The following is a 20,041-nucleotide window of genomic DNA, read 5'->3' as shown; positions in this document are numbered from 1 at the left end:
GAGAGTTCTTTCAAAATAAAAGCCAAACGAACGTTGAAAAAATTGGATAATTCTGGATATTTTCAATCAAAGATTATACACAAATCTGTTTCCACTAACTCATTACAGTTCAGATGTTAGCGAGGAGGATAAAGGCCAGCTTCTTTACCTCACACTAGCTCAACAGATGTTAGGTTGAGTTCAGCATTTCCAATATTGCACTCGCCGACGATCGGCTTGAAAACAGCGCTTAGATTTTGACAGAAAAGGAACGTACCAAATATAGGAAGTGACCCAGAAGTGATTTCGTGAGCGATTTGTTTTGGTGGAGAGAAACGGACTGTCTAGCATCACAGGTCATTTTGATGTGTCCTTTCAAAATAAAAGCCAAATGAAAAAATTGAAACAATTGCGATAATTCTGGATATTTACAATCAGAGATTATGAACAAATCTCAGTTTCCACTGAGACATTTTAATCCACACTAATAGAAGACAACCCTCTTAATGTAATCCAGCCAATCACAGTTCATTCTGGTGTGTAGATTTAAAATATCAGCCATTTAAATTTGAAAAAAATAGCGATAATTCTGGATATTTTTGATGAGAGATTATGAACAAATCTCAGCTTCCACTCAGTCATTCTTATTCAAATTAATAGTGGAACACTAATCAGTGCAAACTTGGATTCTGTTCATAATCTCTGATTGAAAATATTCAGAATTATTGTTTTTTTTTTTCAAATTTTAAATGGCTGATATTTTAAATCTACACATCAGTATGACCTGTGATTGGCTGGATTACATTAAGACTAATTAATTAATTCAGACTAATAGTAAACAACCTCGTAATGTAATCCAGCCAATCACAGCTTGATCTGAAGTGTAGATTTAATATATCAGCCATTTGAAATTTGAAAGAAATAACAACAATTCAGAATATTTTCAATTATATTATATAATTATATACAGAGTTATCACTGTTTTTTCAAATTTCGTTTGGCTTTTATTTTGAAAGGACACATCAGAATGACCTGTGATTGGCAGGATGGTCTGTTTTTCTCAGCTTAAACAAACTGCTTACTCAATTACTTCCTGTATTTGGTACATTCTCTTTCTGGTAGAATCTGTGGTTTGTAAATGTGTTTCTTCTTTGGCATAAATGTTCCGTCTCTTTAAAAGTGTTTCTGATTTTGTAAATTTGTTTTGTTTTTGGTAAAGGTGTTTTAATGTGATTTGTAAATTTATCTCCTACTCTGTAAAAGTGTTTCATCCTTTGTAAAGCTTGCATAGCACTTCCCAGCCACCGTACCACAAAAAGGTCAAAGCCAGAGAACAGACACGTCATCACACCATGAAGACGCAACGGTCTGTTAGCATGTTAGCATTCAGAACGGACACATTATCAATCAACAACAAACTCAATTTAAAGCAAGAGTAGACAATCATTAAAGCAGAGCGCAAATAAAGACATGCAGTTAAGAAAGAGAAGACGCGTCATGTGGAGAGGAGGACATTTAACGAACCATTAAAAACAGACATATCATAACGAAACTGACGCTTTGAGACACGGTGACTGATAACAACCAAAGACACAAAACACAAACTGACACAGAGCAAACACAAAAGAACCACCACAGACGTGTTATGACCGGGTCTGCTCATTTCAACACGTTAAAGCTGCTGTGAGGAGGTTTTCACTCGTCGTGACTCAGACAGAAACTCAATCTGATGTTTTAGTAGGACCTAAAGGAGCAAACAGGACCATCAGGGACCAAGAGGAACAGTTTCTGTGTTGTAATGTTCTTAATGAGTGACAGGTTAGACTTCAGGATAGAGCAGGGGGAGAGTCTACGTTGAGATGTTCAGGACAAAACCAGCAAAGATAGTAGATTTACATTTCCTCCTGCAGGGGGCACCAAAAACAGGAAGTTCCTCACAGTAACTTTAAGGGATGTAAATTTTAGGTATTCTCCATGATCGATCTTTGGAAATGTTAACGGTCAATTATCGATTTATCATAAAAAAAACATTAAGTTTTCTTACGCCAAAAACAATAAACACGTTGTTTTTCCCCTAAATTATATCTTCCCCAGCAACAAAGCTGACATACAGTCTTATAAAGTTAAGGCTCAGACTGCTGCGTGCAACACCTTAAGCTGCTGATTCACATGGAAACATGCTTTAAACTTAAAACACCTCCCTGATAGCTGAGTGTAATATGAGACCACATGATGTTTGTTCCACATGATGGATAATTCAAAACAAAAATGCGTGTTTCGAGTAATTTCTTAACAATCAATTAATCGATACTTCGTTTAATATCAGAGAAAATAACAGATTAGTGTTAATAACCACCCACAGCAGCTTTAATATCATGCAGCTTATGAAACACAGAGGGGTGGGGCTGTGAATGAACTCTTAATAAGATGCAAAATAGAGTTCAATGATCCACGTTCAATGCTCTCTATTCTGCACGAGGATGTTTTAAGAACCATAAAAACAATGTAAATTCCTCTGATGAAGCAGTTAACAGTGATTGATTGATCACAAAGCCTTAAATTATCTAGATTCATGTTTCATCACCTGACAGCACCAGTTATAACACCATAACAGACGTGTTATAACTACAAAAGGCATTTGATAACAGATCTGACACAAAAACCAACATGTTACAATAAGAACAGAGCGGTCATAACACAAACTAACACATGGCAGAAGAGCAGGACACACACACACTAACACGCACGCACACACACATCCCTAGCCTTTTAGCATTTAAACTTCTCCCAGTTTACACTTTGACCTCCATGTGACCTTTGCACCAGACTGTGCAGACGGGAGCTGATCTGTCCTCTGAGAGGAGCTCTCAGCCTGTCGTCTGTCTCCTGGTCCTCTGTCCTCCCCCGTCAGCTGCTTCCTGCTGTGATCAGCTGTTTCCCGCAGAGACCGAGGCCCTCGCCCGTCTGACTGTCACCGCGTTGCTCAAACTGTAGCAAAAAGCCTCAGTGCTCTTCATCATCTGACCTCCTGACAAATGCTCTTTAAACGCCTCGGATGACATCCCACAGCCTCAAAGGACGCTGGGAGGTTGTTCACACTGACTCTCACGGACACATTCCACCTGATCCGTGTCCGGTCCGTCTCTGATCCGTCTCAGCACTGGATCTGATAGGTTTCTATTCTAGTCAATGTGTTAACTTCCACTGGAACCGCTCCGTTGCGTTCCGGCTGTGTCTCTGATTCCGCAGGTCTGAGCTCTCCGGATCAGATACACAAGACTTCTATTTGTTGCAGGATGCCGGAGCACGACGCATCAATCTCAACAGAGCAGATGGAGCGGGACAGGAAGTCAGGTTTCACCAAAACAAAATGAAAACATCCGGTTAATTTTCAGAATAAAACACCAGATCATATTTCACTGAACTACAACAACAAACCGTCATGATGAGCGGAGCCAGGCGTGGAGTCAACAGGTCAGAGGTTTTCAGAGGACCAGAAAGACAACATGGATGAAGAGAGGAGGAGGAGAATCCTTGATTCAGTGATTGCCGCGGGAAAACGCAACCGGTGGGTGTTGACGGACGAGAGAGCACGTAGCCGGAGATGGACTGGACACGGATCTGGTGGAAGTCCTGTGTTAGACCCTGAGCACAGAATGACCTCTCACCTCTGGGGGACAACACAGAGCCTTGATATCACTGTGATCATGCATGATGCGTTCAGGTACTGTACTGAGTGTAGGACGTGTGTGGTTTGTCAGCTGGCAGAGCTCACAGGTTGGTTGTGTTGAATGAAGATAAAATATGATGCAGACTGCGGAGAGGGATTATGGAGGGAGTGTGTGCTGGAGGACAGAAAAACACGACCTGTGTGTTTGTGTGAAGACGAACAGTCACAGCCCTGCTCTGTAATCGACTGTGCCGACTCCCCTGCTGGATCTGTGGAGCGTTCTAAAGGAGGGCGGAGCAGAGAAGACGAGCTGTCAGGATCATCTGTGGGAGCGGAGGCTGGGACGGTTTGGGACACACACAGACGCTCCAGCATTGTGCCAAGAACAGACTGTCTTTTACGTCGTACTTTGACATGTTGCAGAGCGAACAGTCAGCATGTTTGAATCACAACGACCCATACGATAATATCCTGAAGAGAAACACAGCCACAGTGCCAAAACTAAAAAGTAATATTGATCAAATGTGACTTTTGTACCTGTGAAACTGTCCTTTACATCCAACTCATTCATCCAGTTTGACACGCAGGAACAATGGCTGACATCTGAACTGTTTCCTGTGTGAACTCATGGACATCGCTACACTGTAAACCCGAACAGTACTTCTAACTCATAGCCATTAAGGGAACAGCGCTCAAAACCAGCTATTTAGTTGAACCAACAATTAATTATTGAGTTATCTGAATGATTAATGTTGTTTTTGTGGATCAATCTTATTGAGTTAATATCCATGTCCAAATAACAACTTTAGGGACATTGCGTATGACGTCATCAACCTCACCATGTAAGTCTTCACACACTTGAAAAACCACAATGGCTGTGCTTCACCAAGCAGCAAAACTAAACTGGAGACACAAAGACTCAGAACTACAAAATAAAACAGGAAACACAAGGATTCAGAACTACAAAATAAAGAAGGAAACACAAGGATTCAGAACTACAAAATAAAACGGTAAACACAAGGATTCAGAACTACAAAATAAAACAGGAAACACAAGGATTCAGAACTACAAAATAAAACGGTAAACACAAGGATTCAGAACTACAAAATAAAGCAGGAAACACAAGGATTCAGAAATATAAAATAAAACAGGAAACACAAGGATTCAGAACTACAAAATAAAACAGGAAACACAAAGATTCAGAAATATAAAATAAAACAGGAAACACAAGGATTCAGAACTACAAAATAAAACAGGAAACACAAGGTCTCAGAACTACAAAATAAAACAGTAAACACAAGGATTCAGAACTCCAAAATAAAGAAGGAAACACAAGGATTCAGAACTACAAAATAAAACAGGAAACACAAGGATTAAGAACTACAAAATAAAACAGGAAACACAAGGATTCAGAACTACAAAATAAAACAGGAAACACAAGACTAGACTAAAGCCTGATTTATACTTCTGTGTCTTCCCTACGCAGCAGACATGAGCACCACATACTTGTGCGTCGATGTGTCCGTGTCACGCAGCAATTCCCCGCCACAGTCCAAAAACATGCTCACCAGTTTAATTGATCACTCTAAATAGGTGTGAGTGTGTGTGAATGGTTGTCTGTCTCTCCCTGTGATAGGTTGGCGACCTGTCCAGGGTGTACCCTGCCTTCTGCATGAAGTCAGCTAGGATTGGCTCCAGCCCCCCGTGACCCCGAAACGGGATAAGCGATCATGAGAATGGATGTGAAGAGGCTAAGATTGAAAAGTGCCGCAGAGACTAAGTGGGCACAGTGGGTTTGTGACGCGTCTTGCCATAAATCAAAATCAAAGTCCATGGAAAGTTTTCTATTTATTAACAAAACACTCAAAATAATTCAATACCAAAAAACAAATAAATAAAAGATGATAATGATGATGTTGGTGGCGGTCAACAATAAAATATTCAACCCCACTCACCCTCTTTGTTTGCCTCCCGCCACACAACTGAACAGGTAGATGAAAAGGTAAACCACACCCATGAACCCAAATCCAGAAATGAAGTCAACCAGAAAAAAGGGAAATAATTATGATTAACAAATAAGACATGAAAATCAACGTTATGGCCCCTACAGGATGGATGAAAACACAAGAACAAAACTAAACTAACCAAACCATGACATGGACTCAGTTTCATCTAGTATGTATGAATTAAAAATATAAAATATGTAACTAATGAATTTGAGTTGGGAAACTTAAACATTTTAAAAAGAAAGAAAAAAATAGTAGTATTTTAGAATTTAAGTTATAAAATTGTATTTCTGCTACTTAAAAACTCTATTGTAATCAGTTACCAAAAACATTTTGAGTCATTTCAACTTGTTCGGGTTTACAGTGGATGATGATAATGATGTTGGCACACTGATGTCCTCAGAGTTAGCATTGTTAGCATTGTTAGCTCCAAGATGACTGCAGCTGTGCCTCTAGAGAAATCAGGACCACTTCATGCATGAGAGGAGAACCAATCACAGAGGAGAAAATCACTGATCATACTATATCTGTGCATTTATGTTTTCATGTTTACGTCATCTGAGCATCCAGCTGATTGAGATGAGGCCAGACATACAGCCTGATGGTTTGTGTCATAGCTCAAAGGAAATGCCAAAATAATAAATAATAAAACAGTCAATGCACAGAAAAAACAATAAACAATGCAACATTAAAAACATACAAACCCAGAAAAATGCAATCCATCAGAAGAGGAGTGCTCCAGGCCAGCAGGGGGCGCTCTGTGAACAGCTTCTTTGATATGGCTGACTTGAATTTGCATCGCCCCTGAACTTGCAGCCTGTTTCCATTTGCAGTGATTGTTCCCGTGAGCCACCGTGAGTCTGCAGTTTGTACAGAAGTGACTCTTTAAGCCCCGCCCCTCTCCCCTCATCACCGTGATGTCACTCTGAACGAGCAGGAACAGAGTGAGGAGTGTTTGATCCCCATCAGGCCGGATGCTCATGCTCTCTTAAGACTTCTTTTTACACTTCTGTACTGATCTCAAGCTTTTGTAAGGAATTAAAGCCACACTCAAAGCATGATGGGAAATGTGCCATGTACAGAGCTGACGGCTGAGGATGAGGAGGGGCAGGATGAAGTCAGAGAAGCCCTTGAAGAAGCTTTTACTCCCTGTCCAGTGTTCCTACATGTGTTGTTGTGCTGTCGTTCTGTTGTGTGTTCCTCTCTTACACACTCATCTGACATCCAGCCTCGTGTTTTTGTTTGTTTGGAGAGTTTAAAAAAGTCAACTCATGCTGTGCAAACTTTAATCTGACGCTCAGCTGGAGAACTCAAACGTCTCCTGACGGATTATCATCTCCACGTCTGAAAATCGTTCATCTCAAACGTTTGAGCAGCAGTTACTTTGTGTCGGTGGGAAATGTTTCATACGTGATATGTTTTCTATTTAATTTGTTTTTATATTTATTTGTTGAATTCGATGTTTACATTTGGTCCAGATGAAATGACTTTTTCTTTTCTCTTCTTGTCTTTCAGAGCTCATTTCATTTAAAGATCACTGTCAGGATGTTCAAATAACTTGATATCATATAAAAGTGCTTCAAAAATACATTTCCCGGCTCATCTTTCATTGTCAAAGATTTATAAACATGATCATTGTGTTGATCAATTTCCCTCTTCTCTCCAGAGTCATACAGGATAGAGTACAGGAGATATCAGACGTGTGCCCTATTACCCCTCTAGAACATTACGCTTATAGTTAGAGCTGGAGTCATGCTGCTATAGGCTTAGACTGACGGGGGAACTGACACACTGACACACTAAGATCCTATCTCACCCCATCAGTAACTTGAACTCTTCCTGTCACAGGTGGTCAAGCCCTCAGTAATAAGGCCCCTCTCCTTTGGAATAATTTCCAAGTCAGGGTCCGCTATAGGCTTAGACTGCTGGGTGAACTGACACACTGGTTTCCTGTCTTTCCCTCTCTCTCCTCTCTCTGCCGTTCACTTACTTAACTCTTCCTGTACCATTAAAGTTACTAACCATAGACCTTTCTAGTAGTCTCTAAAAGTAGTATGGGAGGTTGAGCACTCAGTTATCAGGCCCCTCTCCTTTGGAATCATCTACCAGTCAGGGTCCAGAAGGCAGACACCCTCCCTACTTTCAAGAGGTTCAAACTTTCCTTTTTGATAAAGCTCATAGTTAGAGCTGGATCAGGCTTGGACCAGCTCTTAGTTATGGGATCATTTATCAGTCAGGGTGTGCTATAGGCTTAGACTGCCAGGGGAATCTGACACACTGGGATTTTGTCTCCCCCATCACTTACTTTAACTCTTCCTGTCACAGGTGGTCAAGCCCTCAGTAATCAGGCCCCTCTCCTTTGGAATAATTTACCAGTCAGGGTCCACTATAGACTTAGACTGCTGGGTGAACTGACACACTGGTTTCCTGTCTTTCCCTCCCTCTCTCTCTCTCTGACTGTCACTTACTTTAACTCTTCATGTCCCGTTAAAGTTACTGACCACAGACCTTTCTAGAAGTCTCTAAAAGTAGTATGGGAGGTAGAACCTTAAGATATCTGGCCCCTCTCCTTTGGAATAATCTACCAGTCAGGGTCCAGGAGGCAGACGCCCTCTCTACTTTTAAGATTTGGCTTTTTTGATGAAGCTTATAGTTAGAGCTGGATCAGGCTTGGACCAGCTCTTAGTTATGCTGCTATAGGCTTAGACTGCAGGGCAACTGACACACCCTGGGATCCTGTCTTTCTCTCTCTCTCCTCTGTGTCACGGTTTGTATTAAAGTATTTGTACTGGACCCAAAATGCAAACCACAGATGGGGTTAAGAGAGGGATTTATTGAGAGCAGGCTGTTTGAGGCGGTTGAGAGGCGGAGGATATGACTGAGGCTGGGTAAGAAGTGGTGAGGCGCTGAGGCTCGGTGGAGGGAGGCACTAGAGACAAAAAAAGCAAAAATGTTAGGGACAGGACAAAGCAACAGGTAACACAAAATTGGAAAAACAAAAATCAATGTATAAGGAGCCAACTATACCACCAGAGGTTTGGTATAATCTGGCAGCAAGTCGGGAGAAGACCGGAGCTTATATGTGGCAGCTAATCAAGAGAAGATGGATGTCAGGTGAGTGCAGTGAGGCCTGGTGACCACGCCCAGCCTCTAAAAAGGAGCACAGGGAACAAAATAAATAAATACAAAACACACAGCAGGGAAACACACTTCAAACATTAACTAAAAATCTAAATCATGACACTCTGCCTGTCACCTTAACTCTCCCTGTCCCCTTAAAGCTACTAACCACAGACCTTTTTGGTAGTCTCTAAAAGTCATATGGGAAGTCGAGCCTTCAGCTATCAGGCCCTGCACCTTTGGAATCATTTACTAGTCAAGATCTACTATAGGCTTAGACTGCTGGGGGAACTGACACACTGGGATCCTGTCTTTCCCTCTCTCTCCTCTCTCTGCCTGTCTCTTACTTTAACTCTTCATGTCCCATTAAAGTTACTAACCATAGTCCCTGAGCTCCCTTGTCTCGTAGGTTCCTCTGGATCTCTGCTGCTGTGGACCTAACAGACTCCAGCTGCTACAACTACTACTATCCGTCTCACCACTATCATCTCTCTCTCTCTCTTCATCTCCGTCTATCCCTCTCTCCAACACGGTCTCAGCAGATGTGTGTCTAACATGAGTCTGGTCCTGCTGGAGGTTTTGGGACTGGATCTTATCCTGTCTTGATGTTGGGTCTTTGTTAATGATAGAACATAGAGTACGGTCTAGACCTGCTCTGTTTGGAAATAAATCTCATCTCAAATAACAAACAGATTCTGTGCCTGTAGAGAAACAGCAGTGAAACCTCTCTCTCTCTCTCTCTCTCTCTCTCTCTCTCTCTCTCTGTCACAGCCTCACTGTTCTCTGTCTTGAACCACGTGCACAGACGTACCCGTCCTCCTCTTGAAAAGGGATGGACCTTGATTTATGTTTGCCTTCACAGCAAGGCACGCCGTCCGGTGTGCGGGTATAAAGTCCTCACAGAGTGCTGAGACACGTTACAAAACTTGATTTCTCATTTAATTTGCTTTATTAACAGACTAATCTGAGGTTGGACTAACAGACGGTCGGTACCAGAGTCAGGAGAGGACCAGGACCAGAACAGGTAGGATTCATCCTGTTAGACTTTTACATGTAGAATCATTGAGCACACTTTACCCTCTTTACTGAGCAGGGAAACCTGTTTCAACATCATGACTTTCTCAAAGCAGCTGAAACAGTCCCCAAGAGGCAGATACAAAGTAAAGTATCAGTTCTTAGGATCAGACCAGGTTTAAGACATTTTTGGCAGAAGTTAGAGGACTTTAAATATTTGGGAGCATCTCTTTTTATTTTTTTTTTACAGAGAAACTCTACAGGATGTAAAATTTGGTGTATCTTTATGTTTGCTTGAATAATTCATCTTGTACGCTTGATTAGGGCCAAACTTATTGTTATTATTTAACTGTAACTTTTATATAACTTTTCTGATAATTGGACTTGATGGACTTTCCAGAGTTTGAGCGCTCGAGAGATCTTCAGTTGTTTATGTCCAACAAAAGAAATGCAGACACAGAGTAACTGTTGTGATAAGACAGGTTTTATGTACAATAAATGAACAATATCATTGATTTATTTTAACTTTTTTGATGATTTATTTGATAAAAAATAACTTCCTCATTCAATTTGACATAATGAGCATTTTAAATTATTTAGTTTTACTATGTGCTGATGAAAACATGATGAACTCCAGAAGTTTTCAAAACTTAAGCTTCTCTTTTATATATTTATATGTAAAAATATATAAATATATACTTATATATTCATTGATAAGTCACTGACATCCTGCAATCTCCTGGCTTGTTCAGCTCTGCAGCTTTAGTATCCCATTCACTGAACAGTAACCTGAAAACCCAAAAGAAAAACTCTCTAATTAAACCATTAGTTAGTTTCTCTCAACTAAAACAGCACTATGTCTGTCAAGGATTTAAAACCTCGACCCATCGCACCGGGTGAGCCTCAGCCACATCCCTTTTAGTACCCCCATTTTATGAATGGTTGTTTTCAAGGTTGTGGCTGCACAAGGGTAGGTAACAATCTGAGGCAACGCCACCCGCTAATTTCACCCAGGATAGTATGATAGAAAATGTAGACAGATAAAACACTGGTTCAATGTGTTTATATATATATATAGAGGAAGTTGTAAAACAAAGAAGGTAAACCTGTTGATTTATATTAGAGGGATGGAGAAAAAGAAAAGAAAAAATTAACAAACTTTAGTGATCATGATCGTGTTGTGGTAACAGATGTAATACATTTTTTACATTGCAATATTTTATTATTATTATTATTATTATTATTATTATTATTATTATTATTATTATTATTATTCATAATAATAATAATATTTATATTCATATTATTTTCAATTAATGATTATAATAATAGTCATTATTATTATTATTATTATTAGTAGTAGTAGTAGTAGTAGTAGTAGTATTATCATTTGTATTATTTGTATTATTAATATTATCAGTTTATGGTATATACATTATGTTTGAGTGGTTAAAGTGAGTTTATTATTTGAAGAATTATTCAGGACTGATGAAAATTTAAAGAATACCTGATCCATCATGCAGTACTCTGCAGCACCACCAGGGGGACCAATAATTAAACACTGGCAGAGCTAAGTATACACCAGACTGTATAAAAATATAGATCATATATAAAGACTGACAACCTAACAGCTCCCAAAAGTGAAGCCAAAAAATTGAGAATCCCCCGATTGGCTGGCTGCAGTATGGATCATTAAGCCCGCCTCCTGAGTAGCCTAGATGAATTTGTTATTTGATGTGATATAAAGAAGTATGACATCATGATTGACAGCTGTGTTGACAAATGAGGCTCCTGCACTACATCAGCAGAGAGGGGAGAGGAGAGGAAACAAACATTTACAGAGTCAGTGAACCATGGTCAATGGTCACAATAATCCAGAGTCAAGCTTTGTGAAATATAAGGTATAAATGAATTAATTATCTCATTATAAACTTGAATAACTCTGATTTTTGTCTGTGGCCACTGCCAAACATTCACTCAGTGTCTCCACGTCCATCCATCACCTGTGCAGGTCTGAGGACTACAATGAACCTTCAGTCTGCCATCAACAAAGAGATCTTCATCCCTCGTGATGAGCGGCTGCTGGTGGCGGTGGAGGTGCAGAGGAGGAGGAGGAAGAGGATGTCCTTCCTCCCCACTGGAGCCAAAGCAGAATACAAAACATTCATCTGTTTATCAGGTCCAGTCTCTCTCTTACTCTTTATTCATGACCACACACAGGCTGTTATTTATGAGGCTAGTTTACAGACATCCAGCACTGTAAGGGGAAGGAAGTCCAAGCCCACAAGCAGTAACAGAGGCTCTGATTGGCCTACACAAAAACACACATGAGAAATGAACAGAGGGGAAAATGTACTGCCTGTAAAAGAAAAGTGAAATTAAGATAATAGCATTTAAGATAATAATTGTGAAAAGTCTAAAGACAGCCCAGACTTGAAATGATTATATTTGTCTCCTTAAACTAAATCACATCCCTCAACACACAAACAAAATATATCACATTATACAACTCTGTTTTTCTAGACATGTTGGATCCCTGCCTGACACGGGACGCTGTTTGTAAAGTTGTGCACACTGAAAATAACATTTTTCCACATTTAGCTCCAAAACATCCTAAAAATGTAGAGTGAATTTTTAAAAGTCACTTTTTTAAAACACATTTAGAGGAATATTTGTGATCTTCTTCACATTTGATTTTGTTGTGAAATATATTTAAGATAAAATCACTATTGCATCCAATTCAAAATAGAAATAGAAATGTGGAAAGTTAAATATAAATATAAATATTAAATGTTAAATATAAATGTTAAATTGTTCTGCGATCCTAAATATTTAGCTGATATGTAAAGTCACACTGTAGTCCAGCAGAAGTACCAAAATAAAAGCTTCATAAAGCGATGCAGACTTAGCTTGTCCGTACTATAGACTGTGTCAGTACTGACCCTGAGCGTTGTGAAATCTCTTAATGGCCTCCAAAACTGCCTTTCTAACATTTTCTGCTAAATCAGTGTGGACAGTCCCGCTAGCAACCCGTAGGAATCAGTACTGACAGACTGTGGTTGGGTTATCTGTATCACTTTATGAAGCTTTTATTTTGGTAAGTTAGCTGGGCAGCAGTGTGAATTTGCATATTGGCTAAATATTTAGATTTAAAATGTATATTTAACATTTATATTTAACATTTATATTTAAAAATTTATATTCAACATTTATATTTATATATTTAACATTTATATTTAACAGTTAGATCTAGTTTTCACATTTATTTAACATTTAACATTTAGATTTAAATTTAGATTTAACATTTATATTTATCAGTTAGAGTTAACATTTATATTTAGCATTTATATTTATATTCAACATTTATATTTGACATCTATATTTATATTTAGCTATTATAATCAACATTTATATTTAACATTTATATTTACAACTAAATATTTACAAATTATATGTATAACTAAATGGCTGTACACTGTCCCTGTTGAAAGAAAGAAACAAACAATATTTAAAATTTATATTTAACTTTTAATATTTATATTTAACATTTATATTTAATATTTAGATTTGATTTTAACATTTATATTTAACATTTAGCATTTATATTTAACATTTAGATTTATATTAAACATTTAGATGTAGAGTAATTATTAGTAACAACAATAATGAAGTGAAAAGGTTCAGAAATATTCCTCTTAATAAAAGAGAGTGACTGAGAAATCATTGCTGTTATCCTCAGTGTGCACAACTTTACAAACAGTGCCCCATAACATGGGCTTCAGATTTTCAGAACCACATGTAGTCTCTGCGTGGAGGTGGTATATATATGCAAAGACTGCTCCATCATGTGACTCTAGTTTAAGGATTTAATTTTGGATATATGCTTTGTGCTTGATTTCTTTATCCAGTGACCAACAAGAGGCCACATCAGCTCCACATCACAAAGGTGAAGCAGTTTGAAGGCTCGTCCTCCTTCACCAGCAGGTCCCAGTGGACGGTGGAGCAGCTCCGCCAGGTCAACGGCATCAACCCCAACAAGGTCAGCAGCATCCACACTCCCTGGACCCCCTCATAGAGCTCTTTCAACAGATCTCTGATTTATTCATGTACAAGTCTATTTATGAAATCTTTTAAATGTCTGATGCCTTCTTATCCATGAGGGTCAAACACGCAGTGAACGTTGAATGGCTCTGACATTTGGTTAACTGAAAATGATCTTTTAGTTGGATTCAGGCACAATTACTCCAAACACGTCATGTTATGGGTTGAAATAAGAACACAACATTAACCTTCTGCTTCTCGTGGACTCTGCTGGTCTCCTCTGTTGTTTGACTCATCCATCACCTCCAAACACCTCCCCAGGTTTTCTTGTCCTTCAACTGCTGGATGGCCAGAGCAGAACCTCTGAGCATCATTAAAGCAGTAGATAGTCCAGCAGAATCCAAGGCTTCTGGCGAATCCAGGGGTCATAGATCAAAGACTTCTTTTCTATGTGATGCCCCTCTTTTTACAGTCTGACTGTACATTTTACAGTTTGAGATGAAAGACATCTGATTGGATGCAGATGTCTGTTTCCAACCCAAACACGGTCTCAGCAGATGTGTGTCTAACATGAGTCTGGTCCTGCTGGAGGTTTCTGCCTGTTGAAGGAAGTTTGTCCTTGCCACTGTAACTTGCTAAATGCTGCAAAGTGCTCTGCTCATGGTGGATTAAGATGAGATCAGACTGAGTCCTGTCTGTAAGATGGGACTGGATCTTATCCTGTGTTGATGTTGGGTCTTTGTTAATAATAGAACATAGAGTACGGTCTAGACCTCTGTTTGGAAAGAGTCTGAGGATAAGGTTTGTTGGGATTTGGTGCTATATAAATAAAGATTGATTGATTGATTGAAGTCAAAGCTGGCTAAATATGCTTGTGGACAATAATACTGAGACTTCAAATGGAAACTAGAACAGTTAAAGGACGAAACCGAAGTCTTGTCCTGTGCCGACAGATGCTGAATCTGTTAATTGAAAGTCTAGGTTGAGAGGGATTCCAATCTATATCTATATAGCACCAAATCCCAACAAACGTTCTCCTTAGACTCTTTCCAAACAGAGCAGGTCTAGACCGTACTCTATGTTCTATTATTAACAAAGACCATGAAGACAGGACAACATCAAGACAGGATCAGATCCAGTCCCATCTTACAGACAGGACTCAGTCTGATCTCATCTTAATCCACCAGGAGCAGAGCACTTTGCAGCATTTAGCAAGTTACAGTGGCAAGGACAAAGTTCCTTTAACAGGCAGAAACCTCCAGCAGGACCAGACTCATGTTAGACACACATCTGCTGAGACCGTGTTGGAGAGAGGGATAGAGGGAGATGATAGTGGTGAGACGGATAGTAGTAGTTGTAACAGATGGAGTCTGGAACGTCCAGAACAGCAGAGATCCAGAGGAACCTGTAACAGTTTCCATCTGTAAAGTATAAAGACAGCTGTATTTGGTATTGTTTGTTGACTTTACTTCCTGTCCTCTGCTGTTCCAGGACAGTCCAGAGTTTGACCTGATCTTTGATAACACAGAGGACCAATGGGTGGCCAGCTCCTCCCCAGAGAAGTGCATCTTTGTTCAGATCCTGTACCACGCCTGTCAGACCTACTGGGAGGGGAAAGCAGGGAGTCTGGGGAAGACTGTGAAACTGGGTAAGGCGAGCCGCAAGGGGAAACCTGGTCAAAGCAGTCAGCAGGGCGTAGGTGCCGGTCCCAGTGTGTCCCAACCTGGACCTTCATCCAGAACCCTGCAGGCCCGACGCAAGAGCTACGTACCCCCCAAACAGACTGAGTTCATCAACTGCCAGTCCAAACTCACAGGAGGTACAGTCACATTAACATAATACCACCAGAGATCATCTGGGACTGGTTCTGATGTTTGTCTCTGACCCCTCAGACGCCTGCACCATGAACCTGGTCATCTACCGCTGCAAAGCCTTCCTGAACCGCATGAAGACCATGATGGTGTCAAACCCAAGCCGCACAGCAAGTGGAGGTAAGACTCTCTGAGCGAGTCACCCCCTCCCTCTCTTCCTCCAATACTCCCCCCTGTCAGTCCAGGTCCTATCACTCAGATTTTGTGTCTCTGTGTGGTTTTCTCTTCAGTCTGTGTCTCTGTTTGTCCATTGTGTCTCTGAGCGGCAGCAGAAAGGCGTCTCTGTGAGCGGCGGGTAGATCAGAGGACACTTTGTGTGTTTTCGGGGAGGACGGTACAATAGCGGGTCTTTTAAAGGGACTCTGGTTGCGAGCGGCTCCCATTGAACCCTCTGACTCGCTGTAATGATGGGAGACGTGCCAGCTGCAGCAGGGCACCGAGTCACAGGTCAGCAGAACGATTGCCCTCAGACGACCTGGGACCTGCGGGGCTGACATGATACAACAGAGCGGTGCTGCAGAGGTCAGAGGTCAGGGAGTCCTCCTCAGGATAAGTCAGTATTAAATCAGCAGTTTGGCTGTAGAAGATAGAGATAACTTATTTACTTTAACGTGAGTGGGAAATAACACACATGCATTTTTTAAATCTCAGCCGAGCTGGATTCAAAGCCAACAGCTCAGGCTGTTTAAAGAGAGAGTCAGAGTCAGGAGGGTTCATGGGCAGAGGTCACATATAATCATTATCAGTATGTGTACAGTCATCTACAAGTTAAATAAAACAGAACTTTATTTCTTTTTTTAACACCTCTAGTCTATTACTCTAAAATCACAGCCCAAAAAGAAGAAACACATGACAGAACATCAAATACGAGTAAATATAAGTAGCTTAAGAGCACAGATATTATATTATAATTATTATTATATGTATTATATGTATATTTTGCATTTTGCACCTAAACCTTTGTCATTTTATAGTGCCCTGTTGCCATACCTTATGATCACATCATGCACCATGTCAACCTGTCACTCCTGCATGTCACTGCAGGACTTTTACTATTTAAACCATATATATAGAGATAAACATTTATTAGCATGATCAGTATAATTATAACAATTATCATTATTATTATATTTTATTTTATTGATATTTTTCTTTTTTATTCATCATTGTTATTTTATTGAATTGATCTGTTTGTTTTTATTATTGTTATTTTATTTTTCTTAGTTTTATTTTATTGATAATTTTTTGTTTGTATTTATAATTGTAATTTTAATAATGATTATTATTGTTATTATTGTTATTCTATTTAATTTAATTTTATTTATATATTTAGTTTTTATTCATTAATTTATTTAACTTACTTTTATTATTATCATTTTATCGTTTTATTATTTTATTATTTCATCATTTTCTTCCTCTTCTTCTTCTTCTTCTTCTTCTTCTTCTTCTTCTTCTTCTTCTTCTTCTTCTTCTTCTTCTACTTCTTCTTTCTTCTTCTTCTTCTTATTATTACATTTGTACTTTATTTTTTCTACTCTTATTCTTGTCCGACTCTTGCTACTCTGTCTGTGTTGCTGCAACAATTGACTTTCCCCTCAGGGATCAATAAAGTATTATTTAATCTCATCTTATCTTATCTACAAACTGTGTCTAAAATAGAATAGCAGCTGAAGCTAATTTAGTTAATACAGTAATGACAGCTACGTTCAGTGATAGTAGAGTGACGACCCCTTAATGGTCGCTGTTGTTGTGGTTGTTTGACATGTGGTGCTGTCCATGGTGCTGATTTGACTGTCACAATACTTTGTCTTTCTCTGATAACTGACACTTTAACGAGTCACAACTGTGTCATTCTTCTGTCATCATTCATTCTTTGAACTGATTTGTTTAAGTATACAGTAAATAAGCATATATATATATATATTTGTAGACGTTTTTAAACGTGTTAAATGCTTCAGTGCGAATCCATGCAAAAACTAAAAATTGTCAGGCCTGCTCATAAAAATCTAACATCCTGCCAGTGTCTTTCTTCTGGTAAACACTGAGATGAGCTGGTTGTAATCTGCAGCCTCACCACTAGATGTTGCTTAATCCTACACACTTCTGCTTTTAGTATTTCCTTTTTGTTTCAACCCTTTTTGACCACACGTTCAGCATAAAGCAGACACAATCAGGAGAAGGTCTGTCTCTGTTTGGTGTTTGAATCATCAGTCATTGTAATGCAGTGATCTCCACTACAGAGTCATGTCTGTTTTTAATACAGTGATCACCACTACAGAGTCATGTCTGTTTTTAATGCAGTGATCACCACTACAGAGTCATGTCTGTTTTTAATGCAGTGACTTCCACTACAGAGTCAAGTCTGTTTTTAATGCATTGATTTCCACTGCAGAGTCATGTCTGTTTTTAATGCATTGATTTCCACTACAGAGTCGAGTCTGTTTTTAATGCATTGATTTCCACTGCAGAGTCATGTCTGTTTTTAATGCAGTGATCACCACTACAGAGTCATGTCTGTTTTTAATGCAGTGACTTCCACTACAGAGTCAAGTCTGTTTTTAATGCAGTGATTTCCACTACAGAGTCATGTCTGTTTTTAATGCAGTGACTTCCACTACAGAGTCAAGTCTGTTTTTAATGCAGTGATTTCCACTACAGAGTCATGTCTGTTTTTAATGCAGTGACTTCCACTACAGAGTCAAGTCTGTTTTTAATGCAGTGATTTCCACTGCAGAGTCATGACTGTTTTTAATGCAGTGATCTCCACTACAGAGTCATGTCTGTTTTTAATGCAGTGACTTCCACTACAGAGTCAAGTCTGTTTTTAATGCAGTGATTTCCACTGCAGAGTCATGTCTGTTTTTAATGCAGTGATCTCCACTACAGAGTCATGTCTGTTTTTAATGCAGTGATCTCCACTACAGAGTCATGTCTGTTTTTAATGCAGTGATCTCCACTACAGAGTCATGTCTGTTTTTAATGCAGTGATCTCCACTACAGAGTCATGTCTGTTTTTAATGCAGTGATCTCCACTACAGAGTCATGTCTGTTTTTAATGCAGTGACTTCCACTACAGAGTCAAGTCTGTTTTTAATGCAGTGATTTCCACTACAGAGTCATGTCTGTTTTTAATGCAGTGATCTCCACTACAGAGTCATGTCTGTTTTTAATGCAGTGATCTCCACTACAGAGTCATGTCAGTTTTTAATGCAGTGATTTCCACTACAGAGTCATGTCTGTTTTTAATGCAGTGACTTCCACTACAGAGTCATGTCTGTTTTTATCTTCTGCCCAGTCGCTTTATTTCCCATAATGCCGTCTGTTCCTCTGTGTGTAGGAGCAGCCGGGTCAGGGAGCGCTATGGCTAACGTGGTTCAGAGGATGAACGTGGCTCTGGGAGAGAGAGGAGACAGACTGAGTCGAGCTGAGGACAAGACTGTGGATCTGATGCAGCGAGCTCAGCAGTTTGCAGACACTGCACACAAGGTAACACCCGAGCTGTGTTATTACATCATATATACATTATGATTCATTTAACAGACATCATAAAGAGAGAGACATGCATGAGCTTGTTTTTCTCCGCCTGCAGCTGGCTCTGAAGTATTCAAAGTAAAGGAGAAACCCCTCAGGATCCTGAAACGTGGTCTCTGTCAGCTGTGATCCGGTCTGGACACACAGATTCAAACCTCCTGAAGAAGCAGAAGAAGACTGAGAGGATTCAGACTGTCACTAAAACCTAAACTCTAATGTTTGTGCTGACTGAGAGTCCCTCTGATCTGCTCAGATCTTCCTCCTGTCACATGAGACAGAAAGCTGGACGCGTATATTAAAGATGTAGATATTAAACTTTTAAACTCTTTAATTGATTAATTTGTTAACTTTGATTCAATGACTACAGTGTAGACTTCCTGTGGTGTGTTCATAAGTTTTTATTGAGCATTTATCACTTTAACTGAGATCTGTGTGAGAGGTAACTCTGGGTTCACTATATGTTTGATGTGTGTTTTCACGTCTGTCCGTCTCCTTCATGTTTACCTTGTCGTGTCCTGTTCTTCGTGTCGGTCTTTGTCTCGTCCATGTCTCTCCTGGTCAGCGCCCTGAACTCTCAGACAGTTAGTCCCTGAGGTGGTCCTCTGAAGACTCAGAGAGTGAAGCTGATCTGTGTTAAAGTCCGGCTGAAGTTTGTCCTTGTGTGTTTTTAACCCAGTTTGATCTTTTTCATTCATCAGTGGATTCACTGAGTTCAACTTTTAAATGTTTGTTTGTTGTGTTTGTCTGCAAGTTACTCAGTGTGACGTACTCTCTGGTGTCTGTGAAAAATTAAATACTTCTGATCTGTA

General features: G+C 39.6%; 1 protein-coding gene across 2 annotated transcripts; it reads left to right on the top strand.

Annotated features, from left to right (window-relative positions):
• Positions 1-8,497: 8,497 nt before the first annotated feature.
• Positions 8,498-20,041, top strand: stxbp6l (syntaxin binding protein 6 (amisyn), like). 2 transcript variants are annotated; one of them, XM_034699547.1, is made up of 8 exons: positions 8,498-8,769; positions 9,734-9,799; positions 11,801-11,968; positions 13,698-13,828; positions 15,322-15,649; positions 15,723-15,821; positions 19,039-19,187; positions 19,291-20,041. In XM_034699547.1, exons 3-8 carry the CDS (start codon positions 11,815-11,817, stop codon positions 19,312-19,314), a joined length of 885 nt encoding a protein of 294 aa, XP_034555438.1. In that variant the 5' UTR covers positions 8,498-8,769; positions 9,734-9,799; positions 11,801-11,814; the 3' UTR covers positions 19,315-20,041. The 2 variants fall into 2 exon arrangements, with proteins under 2 accessions (XP_034555438.1, XP_034555437.1); XM_034699546.1 differs by lacking the exon at positions 8,498-8,769 and having other exon boundaries at positions 9,628-9,799.

Source organism: Notolabrus celidotus, chromosome 13 (assembly GCF_009762535.1).
Source record: "Notolabrus celidotus isolate fNotCel1 chromosome 13, fNotCel1.pri, whole genome shotgun sequence".
Lineage (NCBI taxonomy): Eukaryota > Metazoa > Chordata > Actinopteri > Labriformes > Labridae > Notolabrus > Notolabrus celidotus.
The sequence above is the reverse complement of the archived record's forward strand: the minus strand, read 5'-3'. Positions and strand labels throughout refer to the sequence as shown.